Here is a 26,111-nt window from a genome sequence, read left to right on the forward strand (position 1 = left end):
GAAAACTGCTGATGTGCTACTTGAAGCTCATCCCATGCCCTCCCACATTTGATAACATGAAAAGTTTTAATTGGCATAAGACTTTAACCAAAAAAATATGGGTGCATTTCACCCAAACTAAAACCATGTTCAACGGATGTCAAAAAGAGAGCCAGAAGTTAGATGCAACCACTGACACTTAAAAAAAATCTGTTGTAAAAATAGCATTCTTTGTTTATACTGTGGAGATTTACTTGCTGTTTTTACCATTTGAATCTGTTGTCTATTACTGAATATTCACTCTATTCCACTGGTGTTGGAGTAATTCTTTGTTATGTAAAGCCAATTAAAGATGATACACATGTCAGCTTGGAAATCAACCAAATTTCCACTTGAGCACTCCGTGTTCTCCCTTTTCTGACTCCAAATACCTTATTATTCTCTGCATTTTTTGGTCTTTTTATCACAACCTTATTTTGGGGAGGAAAAAATTATCTGTAAAAGGGGAACAATGATTAAAACACAAAGACTTAGAAAAATAAACATTACAAGAAAGAGATGCCTTTATTAGTTGGAAATCATTTATTGCCTCTATAAAAGTTTAAATAAAAACACTACAAAATTTCACATTATACAGCCTGATGTGGTTTTAACATGATAGTATGTTTCAGAGGTAGTGCCAGTAAAATAGGACACAAGATTACTAAAAGTAATTAACAAGTTAATGCAAAATAAAATTTCAATGTGGAGAAATATATACTCAGTATACACTTTAATGGAACAATCATAATATATTTCCATGAAAATATCACTTTATTCTCTTTTATCCCTTAGCAAATCTGTTCTTAATAAAGGTTTGTTTTGGGCAATGGTATGTTGACTGTAGGCTCACAAGTTAGTAGGCTCCTCCATTATAACATCACAGAGCATAGCTTAGTGAAGAGCATGATACAGTGCTGTCTGCCAAGGATAACACCAACTTCAAAGATAAACCCATTTATTCATAACTCCTACTGATAACTCCCTTAAAAGGCTAATCTATCAGAATTTGGCACTTTTAGGATCTGAATGAAAATCTAATATTTAAAAAAAATAAGCAATATTCCCTGTATACCACCACTGCAATATGGAGGAAGGACAGGAGTTAGAGTTTTCAGAATTCTTCTTAAATATGATCATAAGCTGTCAGGCCAAGGTGAGGAAACTATTCCTGGAAATGGGCTGAATGCTCCCTCCTCCCTAAAAAGGGCAACAAAGTCAATCTTAGAGGCTAGAATTCTTTTAAATATACCACTTATGCTTTCTCCTACAAACTTACATACTGCTGACTGTGAAAGTGTCTTAAAATAGATGTTACTGTCTTTGGAGAAATTACCTCTTGGACATCTTTTGAGGTCTTGGTAGTATACAGAGCTTAGGATGTAATTGGGTTGCAGCCTTTTCTTCTCCAACAATAACAAACATTTCTATCACAAGATTTCAATGATAGTACAAAATTCCTTCTGTTGATAACTGACGTTACAACAAAACATCCCTAGGTTCCATGAAGAGGCCGATTTCCTTTCAATGTTTTCCTTGCGTGTGCTAATTTTCCTATTCTCCAGGGTAACTGCAGTTCTCATTTTCTTGGGACTAATGTTAGCTTGGCTGAAATAAGAGAGGTACTTCAGGGTTTTTTTTTTAATACACATTTTGAAAGGTAAGTGCTCTCTTTTTTTTTTTTTTTTTTTTTTTCTGGCGGAGCCATTGGGAGCTCAGAGTCTTAACCACTGGACTGCTAGGGAAGTCCTGGTAACTGCTTTTAGATACACATTCCCTGTTTAGAAACAGGCCAAAAGCAGACATCAAAGGATAGTTAAAAGAAAAGGAAAAAAAATCATGTTGGCATCTGTCTTTGTGAGAGATAGTATGGCGTCAGATACTATGTTCTGTTTTATTATTGTGTCAAAGCCCTAAAGAAAGAAACACTAGTTGTTTTTCTCCTCCCAGTCATGATGATGTTCACAAAAGGAGTCCATAAACTGATATTTTCCTGCTCTAAAAGTCTCAAAATCAATTCCAATCTATACATGTGAAAATATATTTTCTTCAAAGTAGATTTTTAATACTTGACCTTGGCATCATTTTCAAAATCTATGGTGTATAATTTCAATTTGCCAATTTTGATTTCTTTTTCTGGATACATCTATTTCCTTTGGTTCCTGCTACAGAAAAACTGTATTTCGTTTTAGAAATGTTTTACATTCAATGATAGTAAAATAAATAATTTTAGGGCTGAAACACAAATGTCAAGACAAAAGGATTCTTAAGTGTACTGTTATGATTTATGCAGTTTCTATTTTAATGGAACTTTAAACAGGGACAAGGGAATCATCTATGCCATACCTAGTAAAATCCTTAAGTCTATTAAAATTTCTACTTAAATAATTTTATTTCTATCCTTGAAAAAGTGAAAAGAAATAATTTATTTGGAAGTTTATGGCTTGCTGAGGAGTAGAAATCCAATGTCCCTATTGCAGGAGTTCAATGAATATTTTTTGATTTATTGACTAATTGCTGAAGTGTGACAAGCGTAATCCATAGAGTTCAAAGATGTAGGAGAGAATCACCTATCTTTACTTAGTAACAAAAACTCAATAATAAGGTGCTTAAATTGAAGCAGGAGAAATTATAGTTTAAAGATAAACTCAACAACTAGTAAAAAGGATGGTAAGAGAGACTTGAAGAGCTGGAGTTTGTTCATGTTACCTCAAGAAATGGTTTCTCTATTTGCTGTATATAGTAGAGACTCTTTATCTCATAGGGAATTAGAGTGACTGATAAATTTAAACGCAATATCCAAGGTTCTGTTACTCAGCCCTCTTTTCTCTGAATGGAATTTGTCCTGTCAACAAGGAGTACTAAAAATTGTTTATGAAGAACCATACAGCTCTCAGCTAAAAGGGAGCATACCTAACAACTGAAATATTTCTGCTAACAAAGAACAATAACAGTAGCATGGCAGCAATATTAAATCAAACAAATAGCTGACAAAGTGAATGATTATCAATGAACCTTACCTATTTGTGTGTGTGGGAGGGGACATTTCAAGGTCAAAGACATTCATGACTGCATTTTTGTATTCATAAGTTGGTACCTGTGAATTCCAAGATCAAACTTGATTTTACTTACAAATTACAAAAATATCTGACATAGAAGCTTGATGGCCAAAAGAGACATCTAGTTACTTCATTAATCTTTTAGGTATAGATAGTAATTTAATCATGTGATACAATTACACACTGCCAACTCACAAATATGTGATACTGTGTGCTCAGGGAGAAACTAGCATTTTCCCTTCTATGGGTCATGGTAATGCCATCTGGTACCCTGGAAGGGAAGGTCTGCAAAAAATTGTCTACAGTGTGGTGCTATCTGGTAGCTACTAATAGAGCAACTGGGTAGCATGCCCATTTTAGGAGTGTACTCATAGAATAGTATCCAGGAAATTCAGAGGACTGTTATTTACAAACAAAGTAGTATAATTCTTTTTGGATATTATCCTTGGCTGATGACTCTGTACAAGTCTTGCATGGAAATGAGGTAAATTTTGTGGCAAAGTTAAGTGACTAGATAAAAAAAAAACAACACAAAGAAAACTCAGTGGCTTACCTTGACTTCTTGTTTCATAAAGTGTAAGAACTGAAGAAATATTATGGTGATGGTGATAAACTTGTAATATTTGTGCAACATTTCGTCTAACTCAGTTATATAAATTTACCAGTAGAATGTGAATCTTATCAATATTTGTCATTTGCAGCAATGAAGACTCCCATTAAGATTAATCTTTTACAACATTTTGTTCTATACACTTAATAATTTATTTGACTTCATGTCCATGAATTACTTTTCCATAATGCTTCCCTTCCCAAAATATTTGGGTTACATAATGGAAGAATACCAATAATTTACAATTATATAGTAGTAATCACTTCAATTTTCAAACATTAACTTAAGTCAAATTCTCATAGGAGTTTAAAAATAAATCCCAAGATTCATCCAGGTTAAAAAACATTTTTAAGGTTTTGTTTTCAATTTTCAGTCCACTTTCCTGAATAAAGGTGTATGTAGATAACAGGAAAAGGAGAGAGGAAGAAAGAAGACGTAATGGCTACAAAAACAAGACTAATCAAGCTTCAGTAACTTGATAAGCTATGTTGAAATATCTTTGTTTTTGTGTCTGGTCAAAACTATTACTAAAACTAAGATTCTTCTATAAAACCAAAAAGACCTTTCAGAAATTAGACATTATTCATTTCATAGCTAAACTGCTCAAAATTAATTACATTTTTTTCCCAGAGTTCCATCAGTTTGGAAAAAACTCTCAAACAATGCTTTTAAATTTTACATACATCTTTTTGCACCACAGCCATCATATCTTGTTAATCCTTCAGTATACGTTGTTCGACAATATCTTTTTCCAACTGAAGAATTTCGGGACAACAGAATGCAACTATCTTGAAATGCATACCTGTTAGGTAGCCAAAAGGCTGTATCACATATCCTCCCCCCACCCAATCACAAACTGTCTGAGGCATTTTTCTCTGATAAAGAAGACACACTGAATGAGGTATCATCAGGCTCCGGTGAGGCATGATTGAAATCCATCTCTTCTAATTCAGGAGGTAAATCTGACAGCAGTGCCTGAGTCAGAAAAATCAATTGTTTTGAATTAGTATGTGGACATATTTTTTCCAATTTTATAGTTGTGGTCCTTTCACATTGATTTATTTTTACAGATTTAAATAAAGGAGCATTTCTCTTTCAGGGCCTTATACAATATCTTACCTAAGAGAAAAATTCTTCATACATTATTAAGGAAGTAACAAAATACTAGATCTTGAGAGCGTGGATTATATAGAGTGGAATCCTGAACAAAAGGGAAATAAGGAGAGAAATGAGCAACTATTCTGAACCAAATGCTTTGAAGTGTTTGAGATAAGTGATTTTCATACTAGTTTTGAGTGTTCACTGATAACTGCTAAAGGGCTTTAACATTATATTCCTTATTAAAATAGTCCTGCTTGGTTATGCTGTGTCCTTCAGACTAAAACACATTTCACAAAAGAGTATTTTGTACTTCAGTGGGAGAAAGAACTTAGCAGTTAGGGGGAAATTTCAGCTATTCTACTTTAGATTAAACTTTAACAATTTAAAAGTCCAAGTGATTTTTTTTCTTTTCTTAGGCCATGCCCATATCTACAGATGGCCAAGAATTCACCAAGACACTGCTGAACCAGTGAATTTGGCTGTGTAATGATGTATCTAGAGGGCTGCTCATTTTTCTGCTGGAGTAATTAGGATAAGCCAAGAGCCATGAACTAAACTTTGCCATGGTGTAATTGTTTCATCTGGAGTTGCAGAACATGCATTCATACTAGAGAAATAAATAATTAATCAAGTTTTATCTGGTTGGTAGTGCTGATGCCCATTTGACCATCAGAAATTGCAAATTAAATGATTAATTTGATGCTCCTAATACCAAAAATAATGTAGCATATCTCGGCAATTTTTAGACAACGTTACTTGTAGTGTGGGCTTTGGGTGCAGTAGTAAACAAAGATCAAGGGAACAGGAACAAATGTAAGCTTGCCACTACCCAAATACGGAACAGAAAAACAGGGCATGTTAGAGAACACATGAAATCCACTGTTGAAATAAGACATTACTCTCCTATTCTCTTTATTAAAAGAAGTGACAGCTTATAAATCCTACAGTTTTTGTCTTAGAGCAAAGAGGAAAGATTAGAGCTTTCTGTCAGGCTTCAAAAGGAAAGACTAACTCCTTCTGAACAAAAATTTATTATTTATTTTATGCTATTAAATTGTCCATGAACTTCTTGATGAAACTGAGAGTACTATTTACAAAGCAGTCACCTAAAGGTACTACATACTCTCTAAGGTTTCTAGATCGCAGTCATAGGACACAGAGCCCTTTTCTGCTAGATCACTTGTTTACCACTAACCCAGTCTAGGTGAAACAAAGACTTTGCTGATATTGGTTGATCATAGTTTATGAGAAATACATCACTGGATTTATTTCATTTTGCAAGTGTGAAGAAGCCCCATTAAAGAGGGCAAAGTGTTACAATTAACATAGCTTAGAGTACTGGAAAGTCAAAGTAGATGAGCAAAGTTAATGACATTCTAAATTCTAGTGGGGAGACCTTCAAATCAAAGAAGCACTACTTTTTATTTCTTTCTCATTGCACTTATTGCACTTAATGTAGTTGACTAAAATGAGTGTAGTATGAAATAGGAAAACTTTAATATCTGAGGCAGTATAAGGCACAACTAATGCATGAAGTCCACTTTAAAATTCTCCTTTTCAGTATCTTCTGGATTGCAACATTGGCACACTGAACAAATCTTCAGATTATGTCAGTTGCTAGAACTGTCTTTTTCATAGACCAAAGTGAACACAATGAGCTCTCTTCACTTCAGGTTCTTCATCAGTCAGAGCCTGACCTAGTGTCACTCTTCCTAAGAGATTAAGGCATTTCCCAAATATATCATCAGTCTCTATAATACTTATTCTAGGCCCTAGGGTGTGAATGCCAAGTTCCATAATGTTAACCATTCTTATCCTCCTTGCAAAGTGGAGAAATCGAAGTTCAAGAAAGGCAATTGACCTGGCTAGAATCACATAGTGAATTACCAAGGGAAGAAAGACCATAACTAATGACTTAGCACAGTTCTGGGAACATTATTTTTATTTTAAAATGGCTATTGATTAAAAATTTATTTGGATAATCAAATATTTCAGTCAGACATTATCATATATTTTTAAATCCTGGACTGCTTCATTGGAGCAAAGTATTCTGTGGAACACTCATCTCACTCAACTTACCAAAATCAAGATTAATAGAAAAACAGGCTTTTTAAATGAGAAACCAGTGACAATATGGTTCTCTTTTATTAGGCAGAATAAAAATTAATTCCTTCCAGAAATAAACCTCTAAGTATTTCATAGTATAAAGATTAGTAGTTTAAGAGATGACCTGGATAACTTTTGTGGACTCCTATAGGTGTCTTCTATATTTTTAGACCATATTTTGAGATCCATTATACCCAATCTCAACTATGAAAATCAGTAGTTTCTATCTGGGGGCTGATTATATAGGCCATGATTTTCAGTACAATTTTTTTTTTTTTTTTTTTTTTTTTGCGGTACGTGGGCCTGTCACTGTTGTGGCCTCTCCCATTGTGGAGCACAGGTTCTGGACGCGTAGGCTCAGCGGCCATGGCTCACGGGCCCAGCCGCTCCGTGGCATGTGGGATCTTCCCGGACCGGGGCACGAACCTGTGTCCCCTGAATCGGCAGGCAGACTCTCAACCTCTGTGCCACCAGGGAAGCCCTTCAGTACAATTTTTATATAACTGTCTCTCTTTCCCCCTAGCCAATGTTTGATTCATATCTTAATTCATCAGCCTTTTATCAGAGGAAAAGTACAAGAAAAAGAGAAAAATACAATATACCATAGGTACTTTTCTTATTTGTTAGTGGTTTTGGGGAAAGAATAAAGCCAGGTTAGAATTAGAAAATAACATGCAGTTTGTGTGCCACACCTTGATATCAAGAGACGTAAACAACTGCTAAGAAGCTGACCATTCCAAACCATTCTAAGACTTTTGGGACCAGGACCACACTCCAAGTTACTCCCATAGTTGGGCCTAATTCTGATTTTTTTTTTCTTTTTAACATTTATTTAATTAAAATTTACAGTTCCTTTGGGACCATGTTCAAGTGGCAGGTACATATATACACTACCAAATGTAAAACCGATAGCTAGTGGGAAGCAGCTGCATAGCACAGGGAGATCAGCTCGGTGCTTTGTGACCACCTAGAGGGGTGGGATAGGGAGGGTGGGAGGGAGGGAGATGCTGGAGGGACGAGATATGGGGATATATGTGTATGTATAGCTGATTCACTTTGTTATAAAGCAGAAACTAGCACACCACTGTAAAGCAATTATACTCCAATAAAGATGTTAAAAAAAAACAAAACAAGGGCTTCCCTGGTGGCGTAGTGGTTGAGAGTCTGCCTGCCGATGCAGGGGACACGGGTTCGTGCCCCGGTCCGGGAGGATCCCACATGCCACAGAGCGGCTGGGCCCGTGAGCCATGGCCGCTGAGCCTGCGCGTCTGGAGCCTGTGCCCCGCAACGGGAGAGGCCACAACAGTGAGAGGCCCGCGTACCGCAAAAAAAAAGCAGAAAAACAAAACAAAACACTACCACCTTATTTGTTTACAAATCTGTAGTTTTGGTTCTAAAAAACAAATACATGTTCAATATGCCATGGAATATGCATAACTCACATAATAAAGCAAAATGCTTAAATAAAGCTGGCAAAGGTAACTGAAAACTACTGTCTTGGGATGTTTGTGTATGTACAGCAGGGGGGGAGCACAATTCATGAAACTGGACACATAATGTACATGCTGGTTTAAGCCTCATGAGTAAATTCTTTTCTAGTTTAAATTTTGTGGTTCAGTACTTTGGTGAAATATATAATGACTTTTTTCTTATAAAAAAAGGAGAATTGTTGGAAGCTAAAACACTAATCTTTTTCCCTAGAGATAACTCGGTTAGGCTGTGTACATGCAGTCTTGCTTGAATATAAGGGATAAATGTTTGTACTCCGGCTGAATAAAAAACTCTGAAACTGTGTGACATACTACTTACACTGGATTTCTCTGATAAAGAATCAACATGGTAGTATACGACTCAGAGGCAAATTTAGTATCTTTTAGTATTAAATGGAACATTTAACATAATTCTATATTCCTTTTTAGCAAGATTAATAAATTATTTCACAAATTTTAACTGAAGAAATGAGACAGAAAATGTGCTTTGGGAGGAATTTGTAAACAAAAATCCACAGCGACAAACAAAAGATGTTGCATTTCATCTTTGGGGTAGAGCAGGGGTCCCCAACCCCTAGGCTGCAGACTGGTACCGGTCCTCGACATGTTAGGAACCGGACCACACAGCAGGAGGTGAGCAGCGGGTGCGAGAGGGAAGCTTCATCTGCCGCTCATCTCACCATCGCTCCCCCTCGCTTGCATTACCACCTGAATCATCTCCCCCACAACCACCTGTTCCGTGGAAAAATTGTCTTCCGTGAAACCAATCCCTGGTGCCAAAATGGTTGGGGACGGCTGGGGTAGAGGAATCAAACACTATCGTTAAATTGGGAAAAGTGAATGTTGCACTGTGGTCACAAAGAATTTCACAAAGTAATCGCACGTTTTTTTAGTGATGAGCAACATATCATGAAATAAAAGGTATTCAAACACTTGTGAACTCTAGTAGGGGCTGGAATGTAACTGAAATCCAGAAGAGAGGCAAATGCCTCACTTCTTTCATTCACGAAAGGTCCCCAAATATGTGTCTCTCCAGTTAGTGTAGCCCAATCTCTACAAACATTTTGAGAATTTCTTTAAAACTAATTAAATGAAATAATATGAACAAGATGGGGAATACAGTCAATAATTATGTAAAAAATATTTTAAATGTTTTCCCTACTTAGTGGTGGCTTGGAATTAACAAAGTATGTTAATCAGTTATTTTGATTTTCCACTAAAGTAGCACACAAAATCTGAGTATTTTTTCCCAATCAAACTGTGTTTTAAAAAAAGTCACAAAGTAACAAATTCTTCCTTGATGCCAAGTAGGAATGAGGTATAAAAACAAAAAAATATGGAGAACCCAAGTGTGACATGCTACTTTTCAACATGATACATTACAGCTTACTATTCTCTTCTGTCACTTACCTGCTGTTGTTCCTTATCATCAGCTTTTATAGCTAGTATCAAGCTTCTTACAAACGTCTGAAGTTTAAAATATTTTTGCTTTTGAATCTCTAGTTCATTTTCAATGAATCTGACTTCTTCATTCTGAAGGAGAAAACATCGAATAATACAATTACTCTATGCAAACCTAGCACTGTACATGTTTCATGTACAATAAAATTTTTAAAAAGCAATCAACTTAGAGGGACAATAAAGAAGATAACATTTTACCATAAAGGAATATAAAGCACAGAAGTAAATTATCCTTTTACTCAAAGGCTGCCTTTTAAGCAAATCACCAACAGAAAATAATCTGCAAGGTCAAAAATCCAATCAAATAAATTCCAGTAAGAGAAAAATCAAGAAACAGTTCCCTTCTTGGAAAGACTCCTCCTACATTAAACCTAATTAGCATTTGGATTAGGATTAATAATAGAGCTCAATTAACCCCAAGTAAAGAGTGATAGCAGATGCAGTAATGCTGAATGTACTATTCACAAAGCCAAATACTGAGGTTATTATTTTGTACCAAGAAAGGACTCAAAATTTTAATAAGACTGTCTTAAGTAGTTTTCTGAGGTCCCCACCTTTATGTAAGAGTTTGTTATTTAGAAAATATCTCCAAATTTACCACTGATTTGAAACCCAGTCTCCACTATTTTTCCTAGTTGTGTAGGAAAAGAACAATAGACTAGGTTTTGGGAGGATTTTAGTGTCAGGTCTACTGATAATTGTGTAAACTTGGGCAGACCAATTAACCTGTGATTCTATTTACTCATCAATAAAATGGATATAATACTAGCAGTCTTTGGGAATTCTAGCTTGAGGGTTATAAGGCTCAAATAAGATAATGGCCATGAAATTGCTCTGAATAGATTTACTATTTAAGCTACAATAGTCAAGAAAGTGTGGTATTGTCAAAAGAGTGGACATATAGATCAATGGACAGAACAGAGAGTCCAGAAATATTTATTATATATTACTTTATACATATATAATACATATATATATGTACATATACATATTTGGTTGATTTTTGATGAAGATGCTGAGGTAATTCAATGGACAAAGAAAGAACAGTCTTTCAAAAAACAGTGGCTGAACAATTGTAAATCCATACCCCCTCCAAAAATGATTATTAACCCTTACCTCACACCATATACAAAATTTAATAAGAAATGGATCGTAGGCCTAAATGTAGAACCTAAAACTATAAAACTTCTAGAGGAAAACAGAGGAAAAATATCTTTATGTCCTTGGGTTAGACAAAGATTTTTCAATAGGACACAAAAAGCATGAAATTTAAAAGAAGGATTTCATAAAAAAAAAACAAAAAACACAGCCTTTGCTTTTCAAAAAACACTTAAGAAAATAAAAATACATGCTACATATTAGGAGAAAAAATTTGTAAATCACATATCTGATAAAGGACTTACATTCAGAATACATAAAGAGCTCTTGCAGCACAAATATAGGACCAGCAACAGAATAAAAAGCAGGCAAAATATTTGAACATACACTTTATCAAAGAAGAAATGTGAATGGCCAATAAATATGTGAAAATGCTTAATATTGTTTATCATTAAGGAAATGCAAATTAAAATCCCAAAGAGATACTACCACCAACATACTACAATGGCTAATGTTAAAGAGACTGACAATAGCAAGTGTTGATGAGAATGTGGAGCAATTAGAAGTCTCATACTTTGCTGGTGGGAGTGTAAAGCAGTACAGCAACTTTGGAAAATGTTTTGGCAGTTTTTTATAAAATTAAACATACCCTTTTTTACCATCTGACTCAGCAATCCTACTCTTAAGTATTTACCCAAGGGAAGTAAAAACACATGTCCACAAAAAGACAGACATGAATATTCATAGCAGCTTTATTTATAATAACCCCAAACTAGAAGAAACACAAGTGTTCATCAGCAGATGAATAACAAATTGTGTTCATGGTTACACAACTGTGTCCAATTGTCAAAACTAAATGTATGAAAAGGTGAATTTTATTGTATGTAACTTACATATCAAAAAAACTGATTAAAAAATTTATTACCCAGCCCTCTTGCCAAAAACTTGAAAATAAGCTGTACGTATTCTCTGCAACAAGAGAATCTGTCTCAAAGAGCATAGCAGGACCTTTAACAGCATTTGCTCAAAAAGCTGCATAAAATTAATTAATTCTATGGGAATTCTTGTTTCAATTGAGAGGATACAGTTGTATTAATCATATTCTATCTATGAATATGTTTACTGCATCAATTATTTTATCAGCTCAGTTTAGAACTTATTTTACCTAATAAAACTGCTTCCTTTTCAGACCATTTAATATCAAGTGAATGATCTGCAAATGATGATTCAAGCTAAATTCCTTGTTCAAAGGCACTCTACAGTAATCTAAGTTATAAGCAAGCATTATAATAAAATTCCATGTGCTCCTGCTGTAATACACTTGACTAATTCTAAACTTTTTGTATTTTTAGTATTCATTGTCAGAACAGCAGTATTAGTAAAGTGCTGACCAGGAAGTCTTTTTGAATACAGGAGATATCTATCATCATTATCATAGTGTCCTTTGAAAGTGCAGTCCCCTAGAGCTACACTCACAGTCCATTAGAAAACATTTTAAAAACAGTAATTCACATTTGCAAAAGTCAGGAAGCATCTTTTGGTATGCAGATCTCTTCTCATGCAAATATTCCTCCACCTCAGTATTTATGCAATGTTTTTAAAACATAAACAGCTTTAAGATAATTTAATATTTCAGACATTTTCTTCTTGGAGCTGCTTTTTGCAAGCCTATTAAACACTTCCTAGATTACAGGCAGTAATTTATGTGTACTTTCGAGATTTTCCTAAGCAAATGGTTTGCGAGAAGAACTAGTAAGATAACATCAGTCACTGCATTTCACGAAAAAAGACCTAGCTCATTTTTCTTTTTAAAATCTTCCCTACATTCCCACTAAACTTTGTCAATTCTCCAAGATAACTGTAGGGAGCACTCAAGGCTTCATGAGAACCGGGGCTTTGATCTCTGAGCAGGCTATTGATGGATGCCAAACATGAGGTGTTATTTTATGATATAGCTACTCATGCCTCAGAAACTCAGCTCATCAACTTGTGTTATAAACATTTGGGGTTAGTTAGAAGTCCTAGCAATATGGATTTCTAGCAAATATCTCAGTCAGAAACTCCACTATGCCCACACTGAATAGTGATGTTTGCATAGTAGTAATTACCAAACACACATAAAAAACATTCTTTCATTTTGCTACAGTGAATCCCAAGAACAACGAGACATTGTTCAATTTAGTGTGGGGGGAAATAAGTTATAATAATACAGCTGCAGATCTTAATTGATTTTATATAATTGAGCACTTGCATAATAATATTAAAAGTATTTCCAAGGATAAATTAATTTATTCACTCACTCAGGAACTACTTACAGGACACCTATGTCCTAGGCACTAGACCAGGTAACATAAACATGAATAAGATAAGTATCTACAAGAAGCTTATGATGAATATATTCAAGAAACCAGCAAGGTGATTTTGATCCCAAAACAAAGAACACTAGCGTGTGTATGCAAATAGAATAAAAGAATGTTCTCTCAATGAAGATTACATTTCCAAACTGGTAAGTCTATTTTATTTATTTATTTTTCTGGCTGCACTACACGGCATGCAGGATCTTAGTTCCCTGGCCAGGGATTGAACCTGTGTCCCCCTGCACTGGGAGTGCAGTCTCAACCACTGGACCACCAGGGAAGTCCCTGGTAAGGCTATTTTAAATCAACTTACTGAAATCAGCATTGAGAACTGCTATATGAGGTTTCACTTACAGGTACTTCAGAATTAAGGTAACAAAATTCACTGATGAAGTGAACCGAAATATCTCAAATAATGATTATAAAGAGACATATTTTCTATATACGTGCTAATTTTTGAGAGTTAAATATTACTCAGCCATAAAAAGAAACGAAATTGAGCTATTTGTAATGAGGTGGATGGACCTAGAGTCTGTCATACAGAGTGAAGTAAGTCAGAAAGAGAAAAACAAATACCGTATGCTAACACATATATACGGAATGTAAGAAAAAAAATGTCATGAAGAACCTAGGGGTAAGACAGGAATAAAGATACAGACGTACTAGAGAATGGACGTGAGGATATGGGGAGGGGGAAGGGTAAGCTGTGACAAAGTGAGAGAGTGGCATGGACACATATACACTACCAAATGTAAAATAGATAGCTAGTGGGAAGTAGCTGCATAGCTAAGGGAGATCAGCTCGGTGCTTTGTGACCACCTAGAGGGGTGGGATAGGGAAGGTGGGAGGGAGGGAGATGCAAGAGGGAAAAGATATGGGAACATATGCATATGTATAACTGATTCACTTTGTTATAAAGCAGAAACTAACACAACATTGTAAAGAAATTATACTCCAATAAAGATGTAAAAAAAAAAAGGTCATGTAGGATGGTGATGTTTTATAAAAGATATCCTTAATAAGGTAGCGAAAGACCCCTTGTTCCCGCAGAATTTACCAAAATGGAAAACACTGGGACGAGGGGAAGATGGTGGAAGAGTAAGACACGGAGATCACCTTCCTCCCCACAGATACATCAGAAATACATCTACACGTGGAACAACTCCTACAGAACACCTACTGAACGCTGGCAGAAGACCTTAGACCTCCCAAAAGGCAAGAAACTCCCCACGTACCTGGGTAGGGCAAAAGAAACAAAGAAAAAACAGAGACAAAAGTATAGGGATGGACCTGCACCAGTGGGAGGGAGCTGTGAAGGAGGAAAGGTTTCCCCACACTAGGAAGCCCCTTCGCGGGCAGAGATTGTGGGTGCCAGAGGCGGGGAGCTTCAGAGCCGCGGAGGAGAGCACAGCAACAGGCGTGCGGGGGGCAAAGCGGTGAGATCCACGCAGAGGATTGGTGCTGACCGGCACTCACCAGCTCGACAGACTTGTCTGCTCACCAGCCGGGGCGGGCGGGGCTGCGAGCTGAGGCTCGGGCTTTGATCGGAGGGCAGGGAGAGGACTGGGGTTGGCTGCGTGAACACAGCCTGAAGGGGTTAGTGCACCACGGCTAGCCGGGAGGGAGTCCGGGAAAAGGTCTGGAGCTGTGGAAGAGGCAAGAGACTTTTTCTTCCCTCTTTGTTTCTTGGTGCGCAAGGAGAGGGGATTAAGAGCGATGTTTAAAGGAGCTCCAGAGACGGGCACGAGCTGCGGCTAAAAGCGCAGACCCCAGAGACAGCTAAGGCTGCTGCTGCTGCCACCAAGAAGCCTGGGTGCGAGCACAGGTCACTATCCACACCTCCCTTCTGGGGAGCCTGTGCAGCCCACAGCTGCCAGGTTGCCGGGATCCAGGGACAACTTCCCCGGGAGAATGCACGGCGCGCCTCAGGCTGGTGCATTGTCATGCCGGCCTCTGGCGCCGCAGGCTCGCCCCGCACTCCGTGCCCCTCCCTCCCCCCCGGCCTGAGTGAGCCAGAGCCCCCGAATCAGCGGCTCCTTGAACCCCATCCTGTCTGAGCAAAAAACAGTCGCCCTCCGGCGACCTACACTTAGAGGCGGGGCCAAATCCAAAGCTGAGGCCCTGGGAGCTGTGAGAACAAAGAAGAGAAAGGGAAATCTCTTCCCAGCAGCCTCAGAAGCAGCCGATTAAAGCTCCACAATCAACTTGATGTACCCTGCATCTGTGGAATACATGAATAGACAACAAATCATTCCAAACTGAGGAGGTGGACTTTGAGAGCAAGGTTTATGATTTTTTTCCCCTTTTCCTCCTTTTGTGCATGTGTACGCTTCTGTGTGAGATTTTGTCTGTATAGCTTTGCTTCCACCATTTGTCCTAGGGTTCTATCTGTCCGTTTTTCTTTTGTTTTTTTTTTAATTTTTTTCTTAATATTTAATTTTAATAACTTTATTTTATTTTACTTACCTTCTATCTTTCTTTCTTTCTTTCTTTCTTTCCTTCTTTCTTTCTTTCCTTCTTTCTTTCTTTCTTTCTTTCTTCCTTCCCTCCTTTAGATAATGAATCATCCCAAATTGAGGAGGTGGACTTTGAGAGCAAGATTTATGATTTTTTTCCCCTTTTCCTCTTTTAGTGAGTGTGTATGTGTATGCTACTCTGTGAGATTTTTTCTGTATAGCTTTGCTTCCACCATTTGTCCTAGGGTTCTATGCGTCCATTGTTTTTTTAATTTTTTCTTAATAATTAATTTTAATGTTAATAACTTTATTTTATTTTACTTATCTTCCTTCTTTCTTCCTTTCTTTCTTCCTTTCTTTCTTTCTTTCTTTCTTTCTTTCTTTCTTTCTTTCTTTCTTTCTTTCTTTCTTTCTTTCTTTCCTTCCTTCCTTCCTTCCTTCCTTCCTTCCTTCCTTCCCTCCTTTAGACAACGAATCATCCCAAATTGAGGAGGTGGACTTTGAGAGCAAGATTTATGATTTTTTCCCCTTTTCCTCTTTTTGTGAGTGTGTATGTGTAAGTTCTGTATGAGATTTTGTCTGTATAGCTTTGCTTCCACCATTTGTCCTAAGGTTCTATCCATCCGTTTTTTGTTTTTTTTTAAATTATTTTTCTTAATAATTATTTTTTAATTTAATAACTTTATTATATTTCACTTTATTTTATTTTATCGTCTTTCTTTCTTTCTTTTTTCCTTCCTTCCCTCCTTCCTTCCTTCCTTCCTTCCTCCAACTGTTCCTCCCTCCCTCCTTCCCTCCTTTCTTTCTTTCATTCCTTCTTTATTTCTTTCTTCCTTCCTTCCTGCCTTCCCACCTTTCTTTCTTTCTTTCTTTCTTTCTTTCTTATAATTCTACTAATTCTTTCTCTCTACTTTTCCTCCCTTTTCCTGAGCCATGTGGATGAAAGGCTTTTGGTGCTGCAGCCAGGAGTCAGTGATGTGCCTCTGAGGTGGGAGAGCCAACTTCAGGACACTGGACAACAAGTGACCTCCCAGCTCCACATAATAACAAACGGCAAAAATCTCCCAGAGATCTCCATCTCAACGCCACCACCCAGCTTCACTCAACAAGCAGCAAACTACAGTGCTGGACACCCTATGCCAAACAATTAGCAAAACAGGAACACTACCCCAGCCATTAGCAGAGAGGCTACCTAAAATCATAATAAATCCACAGACACCCCAAAACACACCACCAGATGTGGACATGCCCACCAGAAAGACAAGATCCAGCCCCATCCACCAGAACACAGGCACTAGTCCCCTCCACCAGAAAGCCTACACAACCCACTGAACCAACCTTAGCCACTGGGGACAGACATCAAAAACAATGGGAACTATGAACCTGCAGCCTGCAAATAGGAGACCCCAAACACAGTAAGATAAGCAAAATGAGAAGACAGAAAAACACACCGCATATGAAGGAGGAAGATAAAAACCCACCAGACCTAACACATGAAGAGGAAATAGGCAGTCTACCTGAAAGAGAATTCAAAATAATGATAGTAAAGATGATCCAAAATCTTGAAAATAGAATAGACAAATGCAAGATACTTTTAACAAGGACCTAGAAATACTAAAGATGAAACAAACAATGATGAACAACACAATAAATGAAATGAAAAATACTCTAGATGGGATCAGTAGCAGAATAACTGAGGCAGAAGAACGGATAAGTGACCCGGAAGATAAAATAGTGGAAATAACTACTGCAGAGCAGAAGAAAGAAAAAAGAATGAAAAGAACTGAGGAAGTATCAGAGACCTCTGGGACAACATTAAACGCTCCAACATTCGAATTATAGGGGTTCCAGAAGAAGAAGAGAAAAAGAAAGGGACTGAGAAAATATTTGAAGAGATTATAGTTGAAAATTTCCCTAATATGGGGAAGGAAATAGATAATCAAGCCCAGGAAGCACAGAGAGTCCCATACAGGATAAATCCAAGGAGAAATATGCCAAGACACATATTAATCAAACTATCAAAAATTAAATACAAAGAAAACATATTAAAAGCAGCAAGGGAAAAACAACAAATAACACACAAGGGAATCCCCATAAGGTTAACAGCTGATCTCTCAGCAGAAACTCTGCAAGCCAGAAGGGAGTGGCAGGACATATTTAAAGTGATGAAGGAGAAAAACCTGCAACCAAGATTACTCTACCCAGCAAGGATCTCATTCAGATTTGATGGAGAAATTAAAACTTTTACAGACAAGCAAAAGCTGAGAGAGTTCAGCACCACCAAACCAGCTTTACAACAAATGCTGAAGAACCTTCTCTAGGCAAGAAACACAAGAGAAGGAAAAGACCTACAGTAACAAACCCAAAACAATTTAGAAAATGGGAACAGGAACATACATATCGATCATTACCTTAAATGTAAATGGACTAAATGCTCCCACAAAAAGACACAGATTGGCTGAATGAATACAAAAACAAGACCCATATATATGCTGTCTACAAGAGACCCACTTCAGACCTTGAGACACATACAGACTGAAAGTGAGGGGATGGAAAAAGATATTCCATGCAAATGGAAACGAAGAGAAAGCTGGAGTAGCAATTCTCATATCAGACAAAATAGACTTTAAAATAAAGACTATTACAAGAGACAAAGAAGGACACTACATAATGATCAAGGGATCGATCCAAGAAGAAGATATAACAATTGTAAATATTTATGCACCCAACATAGGAGCACCTCAAAACATAGGGCAAATACTAACAGCCATAAAAGGGGAAATCGACAGTAACACATTCATACTAGGGGACTTTAACACCCCACTTTCACCAATGGACAGATCATCCAAAATGAAAATAAATAAGGAAACACACGCTTTAAATGATACATTAAACAAGATGGACTTAATTGATATTTACAGGACATTCTATCCAAAAACAACAGAATACACATTTTTCTCAAGTGCACATGGAACATTCTCCAGGATAGATCATATCTTTGGTCATAAATCAAGCCTTGGTAAATTTAAGAAAATTGAAATTGTTTCAAGTATGTTTTCCAATCACAACGCTATGAGACTAGATATCAATTACAGGAAAAGATCTGTAAAAAATACAAACACATGGAGGCTAAACAATACACTACTTAATAACGAAGTGATAACTGAAGAAATCAAAGAGGAAATCATAAAATACCTGGATACAAATGACAATGGAGACATGATGACCCAAAGCCTATGGGATGCAGCAAAAGCAGTTCTAAGAGGGAAATTTATAGCAATACAAGCCCACCTTAAGAAACAGGAAACATCTCGAATAAACAATGTAATATTGCATGTAAAGCAATTAGAGAAAGAAAAACAAAGAAAAACCCCCAAATTTAGCAGAGGGAAATAAATCATAAAAATCAGATCAGAAATAAATGAAAAAGAAATGAAGGAAACAATAGCAAAGATCAATAAAACTAAAAGCTGGTTCTTTGAGGAGACAAACAAAATAGATAAACCATTAGCCACACTCATTAAGAAAGAAAGGGAGAAGACTCAAATCAATAGAATTAGAAATGGAAAATGAGAAGTAACAACTAGCACTGCAGAAATAGAAAAGATCATGAGAGATTACTGCAAGCAAGTCTATGCCAATAAAATGGACAACCTGGAAGAAGTGGACAAATTCTTAGAAATGCACAACCTGCCAAGACTGAATCAGGAAGAAATAGAAAATATAAACAGGCCAATCACAAGCAGTGAAATTGAAACTGTGATGAAAAATCTTCCAAAAAACAAAAGCCCAGGACCAGATGGCTTCACAGGCGAATTCAATCAAACATTTAGAGAAGAGCTAACACCTATCCTTCTCAAACTCTTCCAAAATATAGCAGAGGGAGGAACACTCCCAAATTCATTCTACGAGGCCACTATTACCTTGATACCAAAACCAGAAAAAGATGTCACATAAAAGAAAACTATAGGCAAATATCACTGATGAACATAGATGCAAAAATCCTCAACAAAACACTAGCAAACAGAATCCAACAGCACATTAAAGGGATCATCCAACATAATCAAGTGAGGTTTATTCCAGGAATACAAGGATTCTTAAATATACACAAATTAATCAATGTGATGAACCATATTAACAAATTGAAGGAGAAAAAACATATGATCATCTCAATAGATGCAGAGAAAACTTTCAACAAAATTCAACACGCATTTATGATAAAAACCGTGCAGAATGTAGGCATAGAGGGAACTTTCCTCAACATAATAATGGCCATATATGACAAACCCACAGCCAACATCATCCTCAATGGTGAAAAACTGAAAGCATTTCCACTAAGATCAGGAACAAGATAAGGTTGCCCACTTTCACCACTCTTATTCAACATAGATTTGGAAGTTGTAGCCACAGCAATCAGAGAAGAAAAGGAAATAAAATAATCCAAATCGGAAAAGAAGAAGTAAAACTGTCACTCTTTGCAGATGACCTGATACTATACATAGAGAATGCTAAAAATGCTACCAGAAAACTACTAGAGCTGATCAATGAATTCGGTAAAGTTGCAGGATACAAAATTAATGCACAGAAATCTGTGGCATTCCTATGCAGTAATGATGAAAAATCTGAAAGTGAAATCAAGAAAACACTCCCATTTACCACTGCAACAAAAAGAATAAAATATCTAGGAATAAACCTACCTAAGGAGACAAAACACCTGTATGCAGAAAATTATAAGACACTGATGAAAAAAATTAAAAATGATACAAATAGATGGAGAGATATACCATGTTCTTGGATTGGAAGAATCAACATTGTGAAAATTACTCTACTACCCAAAGCAATCAACAGATTCAATGCAATCCCTATCAAACTACCACTGGCATTTTTCACAGAACTAGAACAAAAAGTTCACAATTTGTATGGAAACACAAAAGACCCCGAATAGCCAAAGCAATCTTGAGAACGAAAAAAGGAACTGGAGGAATCAGGCTCCCTGACTTCAGACTATACTACAAAGCTACAGTAATCAAGACAGTATGTTACTGGCACAAAAACAGAAAGATAGATCAATGGAACAGGATAGAAAGCCCAGAGATAAACCCACGCACATATGGTCACCATATCTTTGATAATGGATGCAGGAATGTACCGTAGAGAAAGGACAGCCTCTTCAATAAGTGGTGCTGGGAAAACTGGACAGGTACATGTAAAAGTATGAGATTAGATCACTCCCTAACACCATACACAAAAAGAAGCTCAAAATGGATTAAAGACCTAAATGTAAGGCCAGAAACTATCAAACTCTTAGAGGAAGTCATAGGCAGAACACTGTATGACATAAATCACAGCAAGGTCCTTTTGACCCACACCCTAGAGAAATGGAAATAAAAACAAAAATAAACAAATGGGACCTAATGAAACTTCAGAGCTTTTGCACAACAAAGGGAACCATAAACAAGACCAAAAGACAACCCTCAGAATGGGAGAAAATATTTGCAAATGAAGCAACTGACAAGGGATTAATTTCCAATATTTACAAGCAGCTCATGCAGCTCAATAACAAAAAAAAGAAACAACCCAATCCAAAAATGGGCAGAAGACCTAAATAGACATTTCTCCAAAGAAAATATACAGACTGCCAACAAGCACATGAAAGAATGCTCAACATCATTAATCATTAGAGAAATGCCAATCAAAACTACAATGAGATATCATCTCACACCAGTCAGAATGGCCATCTTCAAAAAATCTAGAGACTATAAATGCTGGGGAGGGTGTGGAGAAAAGGGAACACTCTTGCACTGCTGGTGGGAATGTGAATTGGTACAGCCACTATGGAGAACAGTATGGAGGTTCCTTAAAAAACTACAAATAGAACAACCATGTGACCCAGCAATCCCACTACTGGGCATATACCCTGAGAAAACCATAATTCAGAAAGAGTCATGTACCAAAATGTTCATTGCAGCTCTATTTACAATAGCCCAGAGATGGAAACAGCCTAAGTGCCCATCATCGGATGAATGGATAAAGAAGATGTGGCCCATATATACAATGGAATGTTACTCAGCCATAAATAGAAACGAAATTGAGCTATTTGTAATGAGGGGCATAGACCTAGAGTCTGTCGTACAGAGTGAAGTAAGTCAGAAAGAGAGACAGATACCGTATGCTAACACATATATATGGAATTTAAGAAAAAAATGTCATGAAGAACCTAGGGGTATGACAGGAATAAAGACACAAACCTACTAGAGAACAGACTTGAGGGTATGGCGAGGGCGAAGGGTGAGCTGTGACAAAGCAAGAGAGAGGCATGGACATATATACACTACCAAACGTAAGTTAGATAGCTAGTGGGAAGCAGCTGCATAGCACAGGGAGATCAGCTCCGTGCTTTGTGACCACCTGGAAGGGTGGGATAGGGAGGGTGGGAGGGAGGGAGATGCAAGAGGGAAGAGTTATGGGAACATATGTATATGTATAACTGATTCACTTTGTTATAAAGCAGAAACTCACACACCCTTGTAAAGCAATTGTACACCAATAAAGATGTTAAAAAAAAAAAAGAAAACACTGGATCATTAAATGTTCTTTAGAAGTCAATTAAAATGATAATTCAAATTTCTGGGCTGGATACTCTGGCCTGTCCAGGTCTTCAGCTTGAAACCTTCTCAAGTGGGTTCGTGCCCCAGAGTGGAAATGTACTAGAAAGAATCCTCTGAGTTCTGGGTCCAGCCTTATCTGAACTGTTTGCGTGTACTAAGTGGAGCACACTTAACAGCTGTGCAATCCGGTCCTCTCGTTTGTAGTTTCCATAGCCTGTGCCAAGTGGTGGCTTGCAGAGCCATTTTAATTCTGAACTGGGCATTTAGAAATATTGTATGACCATGTGGGAATGATTACAAGGATCTCCTGTACCTCAGAACCAACAACTTTATAATTTTATTAGCTGAAAATACAGTTTAAATATAGGATTATATTGTGCTCTTTGACCACTTAGCAAATAAATTTCAAAAACTAATTTCCTTCTGTGTTTACAATGTTCAATATTTTAAAGTCTGACATGTTATGAACATTTGGAAAATAGAATCTGTTGAATGACATAACTTTCAATTATAGTAAAACTGAAAATATTTTTGAGAAAATGACAGCTGTTGTCTTTTCTGATTAAATGTTATTTATTGTTAATATCTTAAGATTACTAGTCTCTGCTTTGAAGATGTATGATATTTAAGAAAATAGCTTTTGTACATGAAATGGATGAATCTGTTGCCAAATTTCAGAAGGCCCCAAATTACCTAGTAAGACAGGATATTGATTAACAAAGGGAAAACAATTACACCTCTATGCAGAAAACATATTGACATATTAGACTGATAGTTTATGTCAAAATTTAATAAAAACAAAATTATGTATGGCACACTGTCAAAGTAAGTCTTTCAGTTCAGTAACAAATGACATTAAGAAAGGTAATTTCTTTTAATATTCATTCAGTATTTGCTTTGGGAATTGTTTTTAAACTTCTAAAACAGGTATATTCTTATATTCAAAAAATGTCTTCAGAAATTGAAATTCAAGATAAAATTAGCAAGGGACACTGGAGAAAATACCCCCTTTACCATCATTTAAAAATGAACATGGACTTTAAAAAGCCATTGTCATACATTTCACATTAACCACCACTATGCCTTATCTTGCCATACACCATCAATAATTACTCCTGTTCAGCAAACTGTGCTTAAAACCATAACCACTAAACCAGCCAGCATTAATTAAAATGTCCAGCACTCTGACTGATATCCAAGTGCCTGAGAGAGTCAATGCAGAGTCCCAGTATACCTAATTTATCAAATAGAAGTGAAATAAACCGGTATGGAGGTACTGTAAAAGTCTGCCTCCTTTAATACCTTCTCTTAAAAAATTCAGAATCTGAAAATACTTTTACCTTATAATCCAAGAGAGAATTCACTTGTTCTACTTCAGAATTACTTATCATGTCACTTTCTTCATCATCAATAATTTCTATTTTCTGTAACACAAGTAAAGAAGTTTTCCTAAATATATATCTGATCATCACTATACTCAGTAATGTATAGAGCATATATACATTCAATATTCAGTTTTAGTGATGAGGTTATCTAGTCTAGGTTATCCAGAATAACTCTAACTGACTGGTTCCTCAGCTTTACACCCAGTATGTGTCTGAGCCACCTCCCTTAGTAACAGAAAATTATTGTAATACTATTTAAAACAGAAAAAAAACACTTTCACAATATCCCTGAAATAATAGGCATTCGAACTCTGCTTAAATAGTGCCCTCCAGGAAGGGAGCTTGCTTCCTATAAGGGTAGTCTATTCAACGATAACCAAATTTAATTGGTTGGAAGGGCTTTCTTTTTTAAGTTTCCATATATCTCTTTGCAAATTGTAATGTAAAATATCAACATATGACATGTATTGCAAAGTCAAATAAAGCTTTAAAAAGAAATTCACTTACTTACGGCACTCCATTAGTTATACAATTAAAAACAGACATTTATAGTGTAATGGCAAAAAGAGCAGGATGATTTGTTTCCTTCACTAGACAGTGAGAAAGAGAAGAGAGCAAGAACAAGAGACACACTAAACTGCCCTTAGCTTTAGAATTAAGGTACAGCATAATTTGTACAGTATCTCGCACACAGTAGGTACTAATTAAATATTTGTCAAAAGAATGAACAAAACAGCTTAGCACTGATGGAAAAAAAAATGACCAATAAGCTCCAACCATGGAGGAAAGGCAAGTTCTCTAATCATAGAACTTTTTTTAAAAAAAGAAAAAGTAAAACGAAAAAACAAAATTGGCTTTAATTTTTCTTTTGCATATGAAAAACACAGTTAAGAAAAAACACTTTTAAACATTTAAGTCCTGCCAACCCAAAAGAAAATTTAAAAAAGAGAAAAGCTAAGCTAGAGTTAGTCACTAGGCAGTCTTTTAAGAACAATCACATTAATAGCAACATGTCGTAGGCAGAATTTGAAATCAAGTTTCCTACCCAGCAATAGATATGGTGATTAAAAATCACAAATGAACTGGGAATGATCATATTTGATATATTGCCTATGAGGATATGATACCATAACAGCGTTTGTGACCTGCTGGTTTCTGAGTCAGGAGGACAGCTGCAATGAAGTTGCTTTCTACTGCTGCCTGGAGATGAATCTAATGTTTTGTTTTCTATTATAATCACTATAAACTTGGGGCTTAATCGTGTAAGCTCTCACCAGAATGCAGATTTGATATCTTTTTTGATGTTGTTTTTTTAGATTTTTCTATTTGGATTGGTTCTTGGAAAAAAGAGCTAAGTAATCCAGGGAGGAAGGCCCCAAGGACCACTGTATAGATTTGCGCATATAAATAGGTCTTATATGTCTTTGTGATTTGTCATCCATGAATAATTGGGGACACTCAAAAGTTATAGGCAGAGGAGATCAACTTTTGAAAGTTTGGAGTTTTGTCTCTGAAAATCAATTGCTCTTGAAAAATTAGGTGCCTAAGTGACTGTGGATCATCCCATGCCACGACTTCATTCATTATCTTCAAATGTCTGCCACAGGGGAGATCCAATGCTGAGAAATTCAGACTAAAAGTGAACATGTCTTTAGGGGAAAAGAGTTCCAATTTGTAAATAATTGTATATAATTTGTAATAGTATTACTCAAATCTGGAGCAAAGGAGATTATTACTTGGTGAAATTAAGAATATTAGCACAATTAATAATTGTGGAAAACAATTATTACTAGCTATCTAATGAAAACACAACTTTGCCTCAGAATAAAAGTATGTTTTCCTATATGTCCATTGAATTTACTCTTAGAAGGGCCAAATATAAACTTAAATCAGGACTGAAATCAGTAAAATGCAATCCTAAATTACACTCTGTATGTGGAAAATACTGTTATATATTGTTGATATCTAACAAAAAAAGAACAAAACTGTATTTTATGTGCTCAACTTTTATTAAGGAGATGTGACAGAATTATAGTGTCAGATAAATAATGTTTGTAATGGAAGCCAGGGTAAATCTTGAAGTTACAGCCATTTGGTAACAGAAAAATCCATTATAGGGACCATTTGTAAAGTTTGCAATCAAGCACAAGCACAAAACACTGATTCAAAAGCAAAAGCAAAAGCACAATGACATTTGCCTTTATGTCTGACTTTAGGTTAATACCATCTTGATTTCTGTATTATTTGTTGGAGTCAGAATATAAACAGATGCTGCTGATACAGCTGCTTAGAGAAGATCTCTACATATCAATGTTTACATTTTCACAAAACTCAGTTTAATCCACATGTAGGCTGTATCTGC

The 26,111-nt window shown here is 36.3% G+C and overlaps 1 protein-coding gene across 1 annotated transcript in view; it reads right to left on the reverse strand.

Moving 5' to 3' along the window:
• Nucleotides 1–558: 558 nt before the first annotated feature.
• The window catches only part of HDX (highly divergent homeobox), a 177,094-nt gene continuing 151,541 nt past the window's right edge, over nucleotides 559–26,111 (reverse strand). The window contains exons 8-10 of the mRNA XM_033404037.2: nucleotides 23,705–23,788; nucleotides 9,795–9,917; nucleotides 559–4,662 (exon numbers count right to left, since the gene is read on the reverse strand). Coding sequence (XP_033259928.1) covers nucleotides 4,537–4,662; nucleotides 9,795–9,917; nucleotides 23,705–23,788 — 333 coding nt within the window. The 3' untranslated portion in view covers nucleotides 559–4,536. The remainder of the gene's footprint in view (nucleotides 4,663–9,794; nucleotides 9,918–23,704; nucleotides 23,789–26,111) is intronic.

Source organism: Orcinus orca, chromosome X (assembly GCF_937001465.1).
Source record: "Orcinus orca chromosome X, mOrcOrc1.1, whole genome shotgun sequence".
NCBI classification, from domain to species: Eukaryota; Metazoa; Chordata; class Mammalia; order Artiodactyla; family Delphinidae; genus Orcinus; species Orcinus orca.